The sequence below is a fragment of the Lutra lutra genome, chromosome 11 (assembly GCF_902655055.1).
Source record: "Lutra lutra chromosome 11, mLutLut1.2, whole genome shotgun sequence".
Classification (NCBI taxonomy): Eukaryota; Metazoa; Chordata; class Mammalia; order Carnivora; family Mustelidae; genus Lutra; species Lutra lutra.
The window spans coordinates 70664124-70683443 of NC_062288.1; the positions used below are offsets into that span (position 1 = coordinate 70664124).

At 37.9% G+C, this 19320-nt stretch overlaps 1 protein-coding gene across 3 annotated transcripts in view; it reads right to left on the reverse strand.

The window, feature by feature from the left end:
* IMMP2L (inner mitochondrial membrane peptidase subunit 2) overlaps positions 1-19320 on the reverse strand; it is an 876168-nt gene that overhangs the window by 827108 nt on the left and 29740 nt on the right. For all 3 annotated transcript variants that reach the window (XM_047694954.1, XM_047694953.1, XM_047694955.1), the window contains exon 3: positions 4395-4531. In XM_047694954.1, coding sequence (XP_047550910.1) covers positions 4395-4529 — 135 coding nt within the window. In that variant the 5' untranslated portion in view covers positions 4530-4531. The remainder of the gene's footprint in view (positions 1-4394; positions 4532-19320) is intronic.

Sequence of the window (19320 nt, forward strand, 5' to 3'; positions counted from 1 at the left end):
AATCCTGAAAACAAGCTTCTCCTATTAAATCCCAAGCCAGCAGAATTCTAAAAAGACATAAGAAACAGTTCTCATGAAAAATTTGCTACCAAAGTGAATTTCCAGTGTTGCTATAACAGCATTTATTCAATACACTCCAAAAGACTGGTACAATATATCTCTTTAATGAGATTTGATCTTTCAGTCCTTGGATTTTCTTAAATAACATGTCTACAAGTTGCAGAGTGACCTTTATGAAAAGCCACTCTAAAGTGATGATCCAAGCGGCCCTGGAGGACTTCCAGCTTAAAGACATCTAAAATGGATCAACCTATTCCAGAATGCAATGACTCAAAAATTCAATCTACTCCAATGTTGTCAGTCTTTGACTTCAAAGACTAGGGTCATTGTAGGTAGACTCAAAGGTGAAAAGTAACTTTTTAGATTACCTCTGAAGTCAACCAAATACCGTTGGAGTCATAGTAGCTATACTAGGTATACTTACCTACTCACTTTTTTCCTTCCCTCCTCACTTTGCCATGAGATTGGGAAATCTCACTGACTTTGGGTTTTGATACATGACTTACTTATGTGAACAGAAGAGTCGAAGTTCTGAACTGAGTCTTTAAGAGGTTCTGAGTGTTTCTACTCACCCTCTGGTATCTTGCTATCACCCATGAAAACATACCCCCAAGCAGCCATGGCTCCTTCAGTGTAGGTCCCACAAAGACAGATACATGAAGTAGACTGAACCAAACCCAGAGTCCAGAGTGACTACAGTTAATCTACCGATCCATGAATAAGAAATAATGATATGAATGCAAGCAACTGAAATCTTAAGGTAGTTTATTGCTATAGTAAAAGTTAATACCATGACCAACAATAAAAGGGCTCAAGGTATTATTCTTTGGCCCCACTCTATTCCAAATTAAAACTTCCAGGTCCATGCTCCAAAATAGTATGCTAAAGCAAACCAGTTTTCATTTCAGTACCAGGCACTCGCCAAATATATCTGACAGCTTGATATCTTCTCATCTGAAAATGTATCCATTATTCAGGGTTAATAACCTTGAAACTCTTCTACTAAAGTAAAAGTACATTGACGACAGAATCCGTACCTGATTTGCCATCCCCCACCACACCTAAAATAGCGTTTCACACTTCTTAGCCATTGATAAAGGACTCCCTATTCCAACTCAAAGTTACCTCTGCTTTTCATTATTGTCCAAATCTCAGAATGACCTCCTGAGTCACAAAATGATTCAGATATTTGAAATGACAGAAATGACTAGATATGATCTTTCCACCTGAACACACAGGTATTCTAAAGTGCACAATGAATGATGCTCAAGACTGGTAACCTACACCAACGTGAATTCCTTCAAAATGGCACAGAATCCTTCAATGAATACCGAGATGTAGAATGACGTGTCTCACGGCTCTGCACACAAACATGCCACAGCTATGTCAGCGTTCAAGGCAGGTCTCACAAGGGGGGCCCAGCAATGCCTTCAGGGGAGCACATTTCCATCTTGAGTCTTTTTCACACTGGTCCTCTCTGCCACGCTGCCTCCTGATCATTGATTGTACCAGTCTCATTTTCTCCATCGTCCTCTATCACCCAACCAACCTAGGTAACTTTCTTTCCTCTTCTTCTCCACACTTCTTTTCATTTCTTGCCACTTGCTTTTTCTCCCTTCTCTCATACTGCTAAACCTGGTACAAGAAGGCATCATCGCACATTCAGAGAACTCCCTTCCTTCACACACAAATCAACCAACTGCCAAACACCAGCTATAATTCTCAGGCCTCAGAGTCAATAAGAGCAGGTGTGTTCCTTGCAGGATGCTCGGGGACTTCCAGCCATGACCACACACCCTGCCAGGTATTCAGTACTTGTGTCATTACAGAAAATTGAAGACAAGAATTTTTGTCAAATTTTTGGTCAAAAATTCTGCTGAACTCCACAGTCTAAACACGTTCAGTTCATCAAAGTTGTGCAGTAGCAAAGATGTCTTCAAAAATGCTTAATTGATTAATCACTATATCCCATTATTGCAATTTCTGCTCCTAAATAATTTTGAGTATGATTTAGTAATATCTAATGAAATTAGAGATAAATTCTCTATTATACTTAGAAGGAGTCAAAAAAACCCTAAAATACAGACCAAACTGTAATAAACATATATCTTTATTTTCCTCCCAGAATATCCTTTCCTCTTTTATTCTGAAAATAGCATACCCTCTCTTCTGGGAAATGTCACCCATTCCTTACCCCGAAAGCTGATTTAAATATATTCTGTCATTTTCTTATTAAGCCTAGCCATGGCTAGGGCTGTGTACCTGTCTGAAGCCGGGCCAATCATGGCACCTTAACCCAGGGGTCAAAGTTGATCTATATTTGTATAGATGAGGCTACATGACTGAAACAATCAATCACAGTCCTTTCCCAAGATCTTTCAAAGTAAAATTAAGGCAAGAGGAGAGATCTCTCTCAAGTGGTGATGAAATGGGGCATCTTAAAGCATGAGAGCTGCCAGCAGCCCTGTGCCCAGCATGGTGAAGAAAGCCGGTCTGAGAGAACGAAGCCAAAGATGCAGACAGAAACAGACGGCAGAAACACAGAAGACAGAGCACCCTGCGGCGTCCAAATCCCTGGTTCCAGTTGTCCCTGCTGATTGTCACACTTCTGCCTTCCTCCTGGGTACATAATAAACCTTCCAATAAACTCTCCTGTATATCTAACTCAATTCAAGCTCTTATCCTGTAATCAGTAGCCAAGGAAATTCTACATAATATACCAGACAAACTACAAGGTAACAAATTTGACTTCTTGGGAGTAGCGCCCAGGAACACTGTAAGAAATGTATCTATCTGCAGGAAATGTACCTGTAGCAAAAAATCCAATTTAACAGACTGGCATTTCAGAATGACACTAATATTTAACACTTTCTTCACTGTCTTCTTAACTGGGGGTAAGCCTTGTCTTTTCATAACACAATCAATTTCTTATATTTTTTACTGAATTCCCTCATAGCACAAGCCATGAACAAAGATATTCAGTGGGCGTATACTGGCCTAAATCATGAAGTTTAGGATACTATGATTGTTGTACGATCCTCTGGAATATCATTAGATCCAAGGTAAGAAGGCTTTGTGTTCTGGAAAAATCTATCTCAGAATAGTAATGGTTGTATAGCAAAACAGCACTCACTACCAGAACTCAGGAAGAGATCTGATTTTCAATACAATAATTACATTTTAAAATGCATACTCATTCTAACTCCTCAAAGCTGATACCTATGCCTAGTTAAGGAACTAGTTCTGACTAAAAACAAAATAAATAAATAAATAAATGTTTATTCTTTATGTAACTTTAACTTTAAGCTCTTATAAGTTTATATGTTCATTTTACTTATTTGTTTTATACAGCTATCTAGAACAATATGAACTTAATACATGTTCACAATGGAAGAAAACAAACCGTATCACAAAATGCAAAATCTTCTTAATTACATAAACTTACTCATACAGCCAGGTTATAGATATCAACTTAGAACAAAGTCTTCTCTGTTATTCCAGAAGACTATTTGCACATAAGTTTTGGAAATCTCCACTGCAAAATTCTTCCAATGTAAAGTACATTTAATCTTTTCAATCAGCAACATGCTTAAAGAACACACCCAGAATATCTGGGACCAGTGCTCTACACTTTTCTACCTACTGAAATTGTGTATGTTTATACACATCTGCATACATACATATATATACATGAACACATATGTGTATTTATGTATATATACACCCTTGTGTATGTGTATAAATATAGTATGTATATATTTTATATATATATATATAGATGTTTTGGGTGTAAGTACATATATATGCATACTAATATGTATATGGATACTGAGATAGATAGATTAGTAACTGTATGTATATATATGCATGTATATATATGCATACACACACAGTAACTGAATTTGACCCAAACCCATCCTACGACTACACTATCAATACAATATCAAAGGATATTTAAGTGTGGATTCAAATATAGATAATTAAGATATCTTAAAATCCCAGGCCATATCCACAGAAAATGGTGTCATTTAGGAAAATTTCCTTAGAATCTCTACTTAGAATCATAAAGTAAATAAAATAAAAATGAAAAAAAAAACAAAACCCTACAGATCTAGAGAGTGATTGACAATTATGTTTATTCACCTCCAACCTGTTTATAATATGATCACATTAAAAGACCTTTTAAAAAAATTTAGTAAAGTTAAATTTCAGGTCAAGGCCTTTTTGAAACTTTTCAGCTCCCAGCACAGAAATAATATACAGAAATCCCACAGCTAGTACATGAGAAACCATGAAGCATATGCTATAAAGAATGAAGCCACATTCGTTTTTACCTGCATTGATGCTCCCTCCACTCTGGCCACACAGGCCACCCGGTCCAGGAAAGTCACTGCCACGGGCACCGCCACAAAAAAGCCCTTACAGAAGGCTTTGGCATATCTTCTCACCCAGCCTTGTGACTGTGCCATACCTGAAAACAAGTATAATATTAGCCTCAAAAAAAAGGTAAAAAAGAAAAAACAAAAGCAACACAGGAAAAGCAAGAGTTAAGGAAAAACCACCTCATCTCTTAATATATTTCACATGCATCCCTACAAGCAGTGGAATAAATCTGATTTTTTTTTTTAAAGTATTTTATTTTTTTTTTTTAAGATTTTATTTATTTATTTGACAGAGAGAAATCACAAGTAGGCAGAGAGGCAGGCAGAGAGAGAGGAGGAAGCAGGCTCCCCGCTGAGCAGAAAGCCCGACGTGGGGCTCGAACCCAGGACTGGGATCATGACCTGAGCCGAAGGCAGCGGCTTAACCCACTGAGCCACCCAGGCGCCCCTAAATCTGATTTAAATCCCAAAGGCAAATACACTAACTCAGATTAACTCTTTTCAGTAACTGAAGTCCACTTGATAACTTTAGTGGAAACTCTCTCTTCACAAAGCAGTAAGTTAGAAAACAAAGAAGCATTCCAAAAGTAAATCCCTTCAGGTTGTTGGCTATTACAGTGGAGATGCTTCTCACACTTCTGACATCTGTTCTCTTCTATAGTCCCACAAGTTTTAGTGGGACACATGACTGCCTCGCTTCCCTTGCAGCTAACTGTGACCATGTGACTAGGTCTGATGAATGTCGTATGAGTAAAAATGATAAATTTCCACACTGTGCCCTGAAAAAGAAAAAGGGGAGGCCCTTCCTGTTTCCCTTTTTTTGATACCATGATAACAATGGAGTAGCAGGAGCAGGAGTAGCCATCTCAAGATAAAGATGGCAAAGCAACAAAATAGAAGGGTCCTGGATCCCCAGCACCGTGGAGGGACTATAGTTGTGCTGCACCACTTACCCTTGAACTATTATATTAAATGAGAGATCCACCACTTTCCATCACGTCCAAATCACTGCTATATGAGTCTGTGTTACAGCAGCCAAACTGATCCTAATACAACAATGAAATCTATGATAGATCAAGAAAAAAAACAATACAGATGATTACCAGCACTCACCCTAAAACCACTGGACTAATTTTCAGATTTCCTAGGGATAAGCAATCCCTTAATTGTCTCATGCAATGAAAAACAAAATAGCGAGACATCAAGATACGCTACCCTACCAGACCAAAAGGAGCCGAACACAGTCCAAGAGATGACGAAGCTTCACAGTTGGGAAAGATAAATGACTGTTTTGTTTTCAGTCTTACTTAGACAAGCTCCATGTGCTACCCAAGACTGAAGGAGGAGGTGGAGGGGGTGCTGAGGTTAGAGGTCCCTTGATCTCTCCTTTGCAGTGTGCAACTAGATCAGAGCAACTGAAAAGTTCCCTAATACAACCACAAGGCTTGTTTAGAGCTAAACCCACATGTCAGTTTGCTTCCAAGTGATAACCGAAGATTATCTGTCCTTTTGAGAGCAGATTCAAAAGGGTCCAGAAATGCAATTCGCACCAAGCATATACCAGAAAGGCATACACTGGGACAGTATTTAGGCTTTTCATTTTTAAGTTCCCAAAAGTCACACTTCCAATGAGAGCAGTGTTATAATAATATTAATATTACAGACATGAAAACAAGCCAAAAATAGGTAAGAATATAAGAAGGAGAAGAAAAAGACTAAGAAATATATTCATGAACAATATAGGGAGATGGAGCAGGAAAAGAATATAAATAAATAAATAAGTATAATTATTTACTTATTTGCATAAGTGAATAAAAGCAGAAAAATTACAGTTAAATTCAGTCTGAGTACTTATATCTGAAGATTTTACCTGCTGACCCATATAATTTAAACTGGAAATGAGAGACAGAGGAATATATAAAGAAAGGATGGGACCACTTCCAAACAGCTTTATCCAAAAGCCTTCACTTCTTTTATTTTAAAGGAATGTTTCCTTTAAAGACACATACAAAAGAGGGTCACGTGGTAATGAAAAATACATAGTTTTCTGATCCTGACTTTAGTAAACTTTCTGATCCTGAATTCTCCAGAGTTACCAGTATAGGACAATGGCTTTCCAATGGTTCTGACCATATCCCATAATAAGAAATACATTCCATAGAGCAACCAAGTACTCAAATTCTCACATACACACACAACTTACACATACACCCTCACAATGCAGCAAATAAGAATTGAAAACAGTTTCACAAAATAGTACTTATTACATAATAGGCTATCATTTTAATCTGTCCCGTTTCCTTGGATGAGACAAGACGAACATCAGGAGACCAGATTATTCTAGTGGTCCAGAGCAAGAGATGATGGTAGTCTGGACCACACTGGTGTTGACAGAGATGAATAAAATGAGCAGACTTGGGGCACCTGGCTGGCTCAGTCAGCGGAGCGGGCAACTCTTGATCTCAGGGTTGTGAGTTCCAGCCCCATATGGGACACAGAGCTTACTTAAAAAAAAAAAAAAAAAAAGAGCAGACTTATGATACATATTTTGGAGGTTAAAATGACAGGATTGGATGTGGATGGGCAATGGCGGGAGAGGGGATAGGAACTAAGAGAAGGAAGTGTCAAAAGGCAGTAGTGACCTATGAAAGCACTGTTAATTGCATTTGAATTGCATTCCAAAGTAGTAAAAACATGCTCATAATTCAATTTCTCAAACCTTTACTCAGTCTTACTAAGGACAAGGCCATAAGTTGGACGCTAGGAATACAGGAGTGGAAAAGCAGATATGGTCCTTGCTCTCAAGGAGTAACATTATTTCAGGAAAGATGCCCCTGAATGAACATTCTTAAATGGAAATGAGTATTGAAAAGGGCCATGCCCTGAAGCTTGGGAATATGGAGCAAGGAAGTCCCTCCATCAGGAAACAATCAGCAAAGGGATGCCAAGGAAACAGCAACTGAGGTGGGACCCGAGCATTTCAGGCACAAGGAACAGCATATGCAAAGGCCTAGGAGCGAAGTAAAATGTAGCTATTTAAGAAACTAAAAGAAGTTCAATGTGGATAAAATATATACACAATTTATTTGCTGATTTTCAATTTTTACTTTAGTAAACTTTTTTTTTTAAGATTTTATTTTTTATTTGAGGCAGAGAGAGAGATAGAAGACAAGCAGAGGAAGGGGCAGGCAGAGGGAGAAGCAGGCTCCTTGCCAAGCAAGGAGCCCAATGCAGGTCTCGATTCCAGGACCCTGGGATCATGACCTGAGCCGAAGGCAGACGGTTAACCGACTGAGCCACCCAGACACCCTACTCTAGTAAACATCTAGTTATTGACTGCTAAACACCAATGCTAAGGGAAGGGAATATAAAGATGGCTGGGCATACAATATAATGTCATCTAAAAACTCTCAAAAACAATATTTTATATTTTCTATGTAAATTTGTATAAGCATATAAAAGTATTTAAAATGGAGTATTATTTGTATTATTGTGCTCACTACTTACTAACCACTCATGTCACTTGTATAATTAGTAAAGAACAAAGAGAGATAAAAAAAGCAGGCTTATCAAAATGCTGAGTGGTTCATCCTAGATGCTGGAAATGTAGATGATGACTATATTCTTCTTTGAACTTCCACTGGTTTCTAACATTTAAAAAAGAAATATGGTGCTATGAAGTCACTTTAGTATATAGATACTACAGGATGATGCCAGTCTTGATCTATTTCCTATCATGATAAACTACCTTTCTCAGTCCAGTCTCTATGATGTTCTATGGGTAACAAAAAACACCGAGTAAGATTCTTCCCTATTTATGCAGCAATCAACGTAACTGACTGCAATTCTTTTATGTAGCCAAAATAGTCTATGTTGGAATATTACATGCTTTGGAAAATTTCTTGAGAGTTTGAAAAGCCTTAAAAAGTCCAACCTTTCTTCTCACCCATAGTAGCTTTTGGGTTCAAACGGGAAAAACCTGCTGACAATCCATATTATAACCAACCTGACAACTTGACTATTTTAAGTAATTAATAAACTGGCTTTGAAACACATAAACCTATGCTTATTTAAATATTAAGCAAAAATAAATATTAATAAATATTAAATGCAAATAGAAAAACATGCTCTTATACATCTGTGGCTCTTAGAATTAAAAAAGCAAACATATGACAGAATGAAAATATAAGTGTTATCTTTGCTGTTCCTTGTTTCCTGCATGCATGGACTTTCACTAAATGAGTAGGGATATGGGCAGAATAGAAACTGGGAATGTTTTCAAATATGATGATGCCGCAGCTATCCCAGTTTTAAGGCAACCTGCATGCTTACAATGTAAATTAAGGGGAAAGAGAATGTAAGTTGTATTAGAAATGGAGTCCCAGAATTTTGAGCCTCCTCTTCCTTCCCAATATCCACTCTCTCATACACTGCTACTCCATTTGGTCACTGTGGCCCCCAGGAAGGATCAAAGTAATGAGAGTCCGGGGCATGAGGAGGCCTATAACTAGCTGCGTGTCTCACCAACTCACTTTCAGGCCTCAGGTTCCCTGTCTGTAAAAAGAGAAGTTAGATTCAATGTCTAAGGTCCTTTTTGTGCCCAGCTTTAGTCTTAAAAAGTCACTCAGATTATTACTAAGAAGAGACAGGAGGTTGCCTTTTAGGTTTGAGAGTCCAAGTGTTAAAAAGAAAAAAAAAAAAACTTTGCTTTTATTAAACAGCTAGTTAAAAAAAAGAAACAGAGAAGCTGGAACAAGTGCAAATCATGTCAAAGAATATTTAGTTATAGTGAAAGCCACTGTTGTTTCACTTCCTGTCTTCATAACTCCACTGCTGACCATCTCCTACACGACAGAGTCAAGACAAGTTTTTTTCTACTGAGAAACTCTCAAAGAGCATGTGGGAGGAGTGCCAATGTGAAGGTGCACAGATGCTGCCCAAGCCAAGGGAAAAAATTAAGCTACCTTACAAATAAGTTGTCACTATTTTCAGAGGCTCAAAAGCCTCAGCATACTCCTGACCCACCTGAAATGCAAACAACACCTCTACCACATAAAAGTAAAACACTTTTAAAAGCTTCTAACTATCACTAAGATAAACCATACATAAGTGAAAACAAACATTACATTTCCATGTCAAATCGTACAAATAAATTGTTTAAAGTTCTATGGCATTCATATTTTGTTAAAGTTCGTGTATTTTTTACTTCTGTAGAAACTGCCAAAGAATCATTGGAATGATCTGGTCTTTTGTTCACACCCTCAATGTTTAAAACCTCCATACTAATAAGCACCTAACACCTGTTTCCTCTGAGAAAATTTCTTTTAAGCAATGATAATATGCTACTAATACCATCCCCAGCAAAAAGGAAACAATTTTTATCAGTAACCTCATTCTTCTAGTAACCATGCAAGTCACTTAGGTTCAAAACATTGCTCCTGAGAAAATTGATGCTTAAGTGGTAGGCACACCTGGTTCATTGTTGAACTGAGAATATTTTTAAATAAGCTTTCAGATTCAGTTGAAATCATATTTGCCACCTGCCACATAGCACCTGCAAGGGAAAGTTTTTTGGTGATGCTGACCTCAACCATATAATGACCTATGCCATAAATGCCTCTTTCCTCTCATGACTTGTAATGGCTTGATCATGCATGAATTCATCTAAAATGATTCTTAAACTTGCCTACATTTTAGCCTCTACAAAGTCACTAGTCACTCATCCATAGCAACCAGGTGGATAAATACACCTCAAGTAATCCTCATTACAAGGACTATTTAAAAATTGTGTGGGAGGTTTGAAGGTAAGAGGAAAATAATAAATTACAAGGCAGTATCTTATATAAAATGTAATCTTTCAATCATAATAATAAGCTTGCACATTTGGATAACCAAATCAAGATTTTACTTCTAAACTCAAACCATATATCAAACTATGAACATCAGAGAATGTAAGAACAGGGATCCAAGCAAATCAGACATCCAATTCTCTGCTTCCTCAATATGTGTTTATTGCTCACCTACTAAGTATCTAGGAACTGGGCTAAGGGATGAGTACACAATGCACAACAAGGTAGGTGTGGTCCAGGGCTACACAGAGCTTACATTTTCATTCTTGCTACATTATCTACTTTGCTAGACACTATGCTAAGACACCAAAGGTAAAAAGACAAGCCAAAGTCAAGTTCTATCCAAGGGGGACTTGTTACAAGATCGTAAGAAATGAGTAGGTGACCATGTATGATTAGACTGCCCTCCTCCATGGATCTCTCCAGGAGTTCCTGCTACCAATAACCTCAGTCTACAAACAACCTAAGCATGCGAACCCAGGAGGAATCTGGATACATCTGGACAAACCAATGCAAGAGAAAAAATAATAACTAATGAACTAGAATAACTTTTTAAAAGATTTTATTTATTTGAGAAAGAGGAGAGAGAGCACCCACAAGCAGGGTTGGGGAGGTCGGCAGGGGGTGAGGAAGGGGTGGAGGGAGAGGGAGAAGCAGACTCTCCACTGAGCAGGAAGCCCAATGCGGGGCTTGATCCCAGGACCCTGAGATCATGACCTGAGCCACAGGCAGTTGCTTAACCAACTGAGCCAACCAGGTGCCCCTGAAGGAGAACAATTTTGATTCTACTGGAAGAAGATCTAGGAAAGTAATCTATGGAAACCAATTTTTAAAAAAATTCAGGGCCACCTTGCTCCTTTCACTTGACAAGTAAACAATCTTATAAAATAGACAATGGATAATCTTCAGAATGTGAACTCCAGCATCAATTCCTTTATCTTTTAACTCATGTGACTTAGCAGTCTCACTCAAAAATTTTCAGAAAGGACAAAACATTAAGAAAAAAAACAAAGAATAAAGAAAAACTAGCCAAAAATAATAAAGAGGATAAATGAAATGGAGTTAGACATAAAGTGAACCATGTTCTGGCAAAGATACCCAATAAAAGTCAACACTAGTAGCCTAGCAAAGATAATAATGTCCTGTCTTGACCTAAAACTGCTGCTTTGATAGAGATAATCATAATTCCCCTAAACTGCTGAGCATCTGGATACTAAGAGAGTAGAGATTAAAACTAACATATTTAAGTCAGGAATATTTACACAAGTGAATTCCAGGGTTATGCCCTACTACACCTGGTGTTGAGAGAAAACACAACCAGAAAACAACCAGGATATGAAACTTCATGAGTTTTTGGTAAGGATTCCAATTTGCAAATGCACAGCATTTATGCTCACCTTTACCTCTGCCTCAGAAGGGGAGTCCTCCCTCTGTCTGAGAAGAGGCCAGCTGTGCTCTGCAGGGAGAGTATCAGCAAGGAGGGAAAGTCAGTATAAAATTGGTGGCCTCTATATCTAACTGGGCTCAGTTCAAATCATGATTCAATCATGTGACTTTGGATGCATAATTTTTTCATCTGAGAAAACGTGCAGGGTGTTTTAGAGGTGTAAAATGTTCACACATGTTGTTCTGTTTAAGTAAGCATTTGTAGGGGCCCCTGGGTGGCTCAGTGGGTTAAACCTCTGACTTTGGCCCAAGTCACAATCTCGGGGTTCGATCCCAGGATTGACAGGATCTCTCTCTGTCAAATAAATAAATAAAATAAAATAAATAAAATAATAAATAAAAATAAAATAAATAAAATAAAATATTTTTTAAAATAATAAAAATTTAAAAAATAAAAATAAAAAAAATAAGTAAGTATGAAGAAAAATAATAAAGTCCCATAAAGGTAGTATCTGAATACAGTATTTGTATATTAGAGAACAATGGCTGGATCATCAAATAAAAGGTATTTCTCCAGGTAAAAGCATTAGCCATGTCTAAAGAAAGGGGCTAGCAGTAACAAATCGAAAAAGAACATTAGACTTGCATACATACTTATAATTCAGAATTCTAAGGTAAACATTTGGTTTATTTTCAAGTATTTTGCTGTAATAAATAATGCCTCAGTGAGGGAGAAAAAAAAGAATAGACTTAAGGATGTTTGTTACATGCAATAAAACCAGTAAAGCTCATCTTACAGTAACGGGACACCTACTAAACAGAATGATACTTTTGTTCTGCTTTTAACTCAATTTTCTTCTAGGATTTAACTGGTTAGGGACTATCATAATTATTGATATTGGCTAATTAACAAGAATTATGGACTGCCAACATCGTGGCACTGTCTTAAGTGATCTGAGGGTTTTTTAAAAGCTGAATAAAGGAAAAGTTATGACTTAATGACAAATTGGACCACAGGAATAAGTTCTAAAATAGCCACTGGGGGAAAAGAAGAAGACAAAGAAGAAGAAAGAAAGGTGCTATAATTGGAAAAAAAAAATTTTTTTCAGGAGAAAAAGCATAAAGAAAAAAATAAATTTAAATGTAGAAGGTGGAAGCACCTGGGTGGCTCAGTGGGTTAAGCCTCTGCCTTCGGCTCAGGTCATGATCTCAGGGTCCTGGGATCAAGCCCAGCATCGGGCTCTCTGCTCATCAGGGAGCCTCTTCCCCCTCTCTCTCTGCTTGCTGTTCTGCCTACTTGTGATCTCTCTCTCTCTCTCTGTCAAATAAATAAACAAAATCTTTAAAAGAAATAAAAAATAAATGTAGAAGGTGGACAATGCTCTGAAGCTAGAACTCCATCACAAGAGGAAAGTTGGAAAGAACTCAAATGCATGGAGGCTAAAAAATGAATGGGTCAACCAGGAAACTAAAGAAGAATTGAAAAAATTCATGGAAACAAATGAAAATGAAAATATAACTGTTCAAAATCTGTGGGACACAGCTACAGTGGTCCTGAGAGGAAAGTAAATAGCAATACAACCCTTTCTCAAGAAACAAGAAATGTCTCAAGTACACGACCTAACCCTATACCTAAAGGAGCTGGAGAAAGAACAGCAAAGAAAGCCTAAACCCAGCAGGAGAAGAAATATTAAAGATCAGGGCAGAAATCAATGAAATAGAAACCAAAAGAACAGTAGAACAAATCAACGAAACTAGGAGCTTGTTCTCTGAAAGAATTAGTAAGACTGAAAAACCCCTGGCCAGACTTATTAAAAGAAAAGAGAAAGAACCCAAATTAATAAAATCATGAATGAAAGAGGAGAGATCACAACAAACACCAAAGAAATACAATTATAAGAACATTCTATGAGCAACTATACACCAGCAAATTTGACAATCCGAAAGAAATGGATGCATTCCTAGAGACACATAAACTACCAAAACTGAACCAGGAAGAAACAGAAAACCTGAACAGACCCATAACCAGTAAGGAGACTGAAGCAGTCATCAAAAAATCTCCCAACAAACAAAAGCCCAGGGTCAGATGGCTTCCTAGGGGAATTCTACCAAACATTTAAAGAAGAATTAATACCTATTCTTCTGAAACTGTTTCAAAAAATAGAAACATAAGGAAAACTTCCAAACTCATTTTATGAGGCCAGCATTACCTTGATCCCCAAACCAGACAAAGACCCCATCAAAAAGGAGAATCACAGGGGCACCTGGGTGGTTCAGAGGGTTAAAGCCTCTGCCTTCGGCTCAGGTCATGATCTCGGGGTCCTGGGATCAAGCCCCACGTGGGGCTCTCTCTCTCTCTCTCTCTCTCTCTGCTTGCCTCTCTGCCTACTTGTGATCTCTGTCAAATAAACAAATAAAATCTTAAAAAAAAAAAAAGGAGAATCACAGATCAATATCCTTGATGAACACAGGTGCAAAAATTCTCACCAAAATACTAACCAATAGGATCCAACAGTACATTAAAAGGATTATTCACCACGACCAAGTGGGATTTATTCCTGGGCTGGAAAGTTGGTTCAATATCCGCAAATCAATTAATGTGATACAATACATTAATAAAAAAAAGAACAAGAGCCATATGATACTCTCAACAGATGCTGAAAAAGCATTTGACAAAGTACAGCAGTCTTTCTTGATCAAAACTCTTCAAAGTGTAGGGAGAGAGGGTACACACCTCAGTATCATCAAAGCCATCTATGAAAAAACCCACAGCGAATATCATTCTCAATGGGGGAAAACTGAGAGCTCTTCCCCTAAGGTCAGGAACATCACCACTGCTATTCAACATGGTACTAGAAGTCCTTGCCTCAGCAGGAATGTCCACTATCACCACTGCTATTCAACATAGTACTAGAAGTCCTGGCCTCAACAATCAAACAACAAAAATAAATAAAAGGCATCTGAATTGGCAAAGAAGAAGTCAAACTCTCACTCTTTGCAGAGGATATGATACTTTATGTGGAAAACCCAAAAGACTCCACTCCAAAACTGCTAGAACTCATACAGGACTTCAGTAAAGTGTCAGGATATAAAATCAATGCACAGAAATCAGTTGCATTTCTATACACCAACAGCAAGACAGAAGAAAGAGAAATTAAGAAGTCAGTCCCATTTACAATTGCACCCAAAACCATAAACCTAGGAATAAACCTAACCAAAGAGACAAAGAATCTGTACTCAGAAAACTATGAAGTACTTATGAAAAAAATTGAGGAAGACACAAAGAAATGGAAAAACGTTCCATGCTCATGGATTGGAAGAACAAATATTGTGAAAATGTCTGCGCTACCTGAAGCGATCTACACATTTAATGCAACGCCTATCAAAATACCATCAACTTTTTTCAAAGAAATGGAACAAATAATCCTAAAATTTATATGGAACCAGAAGGAATGTTGAAGAAGAAAGCCAAAGGAATGTTAAAGAAGAAAGCCAAACCTGTGAAAGCCAAAGGCATCATAATTCTAGACTTCCAGCTCTATTACAAAGCTATAATCATCAAGACAGTATGGTACTGGTACAAAAACAGACACATAGATCAGTGGAACAGAATAGAGAGCCCAGAAATAGACCTTCAACTCTATGGTCAACTAATCTCTCCACAAAGCAGGAAAGAATGTCCAATGGAAAAAAGACAGTCTCTTCAACAAATGGTGTTGGGAAAATTGGACAGCCATGTAGAAGAATGAAACTGGACCACTTCCTTATACCACACACAAAATTAGATGCAAAATGGATGAAAGACCTCAGTGTGAGATAGGAATCCATTAAAATCCTTGAGGAGAACACAGGCAGCAACCTCTTCGACCTCAGCCACAACAACTTCTTCCTAGAAACACCACCAAAGGCAAGGGAAGTAAGGGCAAAAATGAACTACTGGGACTTCATCAAGATCAAAAGCTCTTGCACAGAAAAGAAGTCAACGAAACCAAAGACAACTGACACAATGGGAGAAGATATTCACAAATGACATATCAGATAAAGCGCTAGTATCCAAAATCTATAAAGAACTTATCAAACTCAACACCCAAAGAACAAATAATCCGATCAAGAAATGGGCAGAGGAGGGGTGCCTGGGTGGCTCAGCGGGTTAAAGCCTCTGCCTTCGGCTCAGGTCATGATCTCAGGGTCCTGGGAACGAGCCCCACATCGGGCTCTCTGCTCCGGCGGGGAGTCTGCTTCCTCCTCTCTCTGCCTACTTGTGATTTCTATCTGTAAATAAATAAATAAAAATTTAAAAAAAAAAAAAAGAAATGGGCAGAGGACATGAACAGACATTTCTGCAAGGAAGACATCCAAATGGCGAACAGACACATGAAAAAGTGCTCCACATCACTCGGCATTAGGAAAATACAAATCAAAACCACAATGAGATACCACCTCACACTAGTAAGAATGGCTAAAATTCACAAGTCAGGAAACGATAGATTTCCTGCAAGGATGCGGAGAAAGCAGAACCCTCCTACACTGTTGGTGAGAATGCAAGCTGGTGCAGTCACTCTGGAAAACAGCACGGAAGTTCCTCAAAAAGTTGAAAATAGAGCAACCCTATAACCCAGCCATTGCACTACTGGGTATTCACCCTAAAGATAGAAATGTAGTGATCTAAATGGGTACATGCACCTGAATGTTTATAGCAGCGATGTCCACAATAGCCAAACTATGGAAAGAACCTAGATGTGCATCAACAGATGAATGGATAAAGAAGATGTAGTGTATATACACAATGGAATACTATGCAGCCATCAGAAGAAATGAAATCTTGCCATTTGCAATGATGTGGATGGAACTAGAGGGTATTATGCTGAGTGAAATAAATCAATCAGAGAAAGACAATTACCATATGATCTCCCTGATGTGAGGAATTTGAGAGGCAACGTGGGGAGTTTGTGGGGTAGAGAAGGAAAAAATGAAACAAGATGGGATCGGGAGGGAGACAAACCATAAGAGACTCTTAATCTCACAAAACAAACTGAGGGTTGCTGGGGGGAGGGGGTATGGAGAGGGTGGTTGGGTTATGGACATTGGGGAGGGTATGTGATATGGTGAGTGCTGGGAAATGTGTAAGCCTGATGATTCATATACCCCTGGGGCAAATAATACATTATACGTTAATAAAAATAATTAATAATTAAAAAGTTAAAAAATAAATGTAGAAGGTGGGTTTAAGACTGCTAAAATTGCCATTATGTTTAAAAATTGCCATTAAAATGTTGGAAATTAAAGAAGGATAAATTATATTTGGTAAATTTCTGAGACAAGAGGAAAATATGATTCTGAAAGAAAGGTTCATCTATGGCCTGAGATACTGAGATGTGGGCCAGGCCAAGAAACAGGATGTATGTTAAGAGAATTGAGGAATAAGACCGGTTTTAATACTTATTTTTTATTTTACTATGTTTTGTCCCTTAGCAATATGGAAACCCCATGACTCCAATATTTTTGAAAACCATATAAAACTAAATCCATAATACCATGGTATTATGAGCCTCTCCAAAAGCTGGCGCAGTCCACTCTAATCCTATAAATTATCTTTATCCTTTAACTCCATATAGACACCACTTGGCCACATTTACAACTAAGGCTCAATCTCAAATTTCAGTTATTAAAATGCCATAAATTCTGCAAAAACTAGTTTACCATAAAAATTAAAGACAAGTGAATAGCTTTCTATATCATGAGGAAAATCCTACTAAATGATAGCCATTAGCAAGAAGAAGCTTGGTAAGCTTCAACTCTAATAATCACAAAATTTAGATATCAACACTGCACTCTTTTTGTTTTTTAGTTTAATAGAAAAGCATAACTTCTGTCATTAAGTAGAAGCTAAAGGCAATGTGGGTTTTAAGCTAACAATATGGCAACTTAAATATATGTGTAAATGAAACAGACAAGGTACTCATCTACAATCCAAACAAAATAATTAGAGAATTTTGGACTATTCACCATAAACCTATTTATTCCTGAAACAGTAACATTCTGAATTAGCAAAATAACACACTTTCAGCATCAGAATACTTACTGAGTAGCTTTAAAAAAAAAAAAACAAAAAAAAAAAACAAAAAACATTATTGGGGCACCTGGGTGGCACAGTGGGTTAAGTCTCTGCCTTCAGCTCAGGTCATAGTCTCAGGGTCCTGGGATCGAGCCCCACATCGGGCTCTCTGCTCAGCAGGGAACCTGCTTCCCCCTCTCTCTCTGCCTGCCTTTCTGCCTATTTGTGATCTCTCTCTCTGTCAGATAAATAAATAAAATCTTTATTAAAAACTACATTACTTAGTATTTCACTATGTGTGAAATTGGCTTTTAAAAAATTAAGATAGCCTACAAAAAGGAAAAAGCATCCTTTTCAGAAAAGAAAATCTCAAAACCCTTTAAAAATCTAAACTAAGAAATCGTAGTGAAGGGAAATAATGAGAAGAATATAACATTGAGAACCTAAAAAAAAGAAGGGCACAAAGTAAATAAGAAGAATATTGGAAAGTAAGCATCAGGCAATAACATGAGTAATGGGAAAATGTCCCTGAAAACACCAGGTGACACACAGTTCCTGGAGCACAATTACCTGAAGAATCAGCTTTGCTGTTCCTTACCTATCTCGGGATCTCAGATTCTGGCCCACTCTCTCATAACTGCTTCATATTCATTTATCTTAGCTACTATTCACACTAACCCTATTTCTGCCCTATTTTTAAATGGTACAGGGTCTCTAATGGGTTCGAGAGTAAGTGCAATAAGCAATTTTTTAAAAAGAGCATGATTTCAGGGTCTCATGAAAATCCTATTCTGACCTCTACCCTTCATGCCTCAAATAAACTGCTTTCTTTACTGAGCTACAAACGCCTGTACATGAATATAAAACATCAGCTCAAATTCACATTAAGAGATAAGGAGAAAAACACAGCTTTTCCTTTGATCAGGTTTGGGAATGGGAAGTACGAAATACTTTCTCAAAATAACCCAGGCCAACCAGACCCTAAAGGGGCAAAGATGAGAAAGCAAGGTCATTTAAAAAAAAAAAAAAAAAGTGGGACTGTTAAATACAATGTAACCAGCAAACATCACCAGCCCAGGGATTATTATTACTGTTTACAGAATGATAAAGAAAAAAATTAGAAACACTGGCTCCCCCAGCAGGGAAGCATATTAAAGCTCTGATTAGTCTGTCAAAAATAAAACCTGTCCAAATGGTCGGAAGCTTTGGAAGGTTGCCCACAGCCCATCTATGGCAGCTGCATGCCCACAGGGAGCTCAAACAAGAGCAGTGCAGGCTCAGTGTTGGATAAAGATGCAAGCCAGATGAGAAGATTTATGCAATTTAAGGTAAAAGCAACAATAACTGATGCCTTTGGAAGAAGTAACTAGGATCCTTTAAATCTGCAAGCGCAAGCGTAGGGGGCGGGGTGCACACACTTGTTGACATAGCAACAAAGGCCCAGCGGGCAACATAAGTTTAGAAAAAAATAGCAGCCAAGAGGTCAGGGTACCAAGAGGCTCATCCCGTGCAGCCAGGAGATGAAGGCAGATGGAGCACAGCACTTTCTGGACTCAAGTGTCTACTGCACAGAAAGTCCAGGGATCAT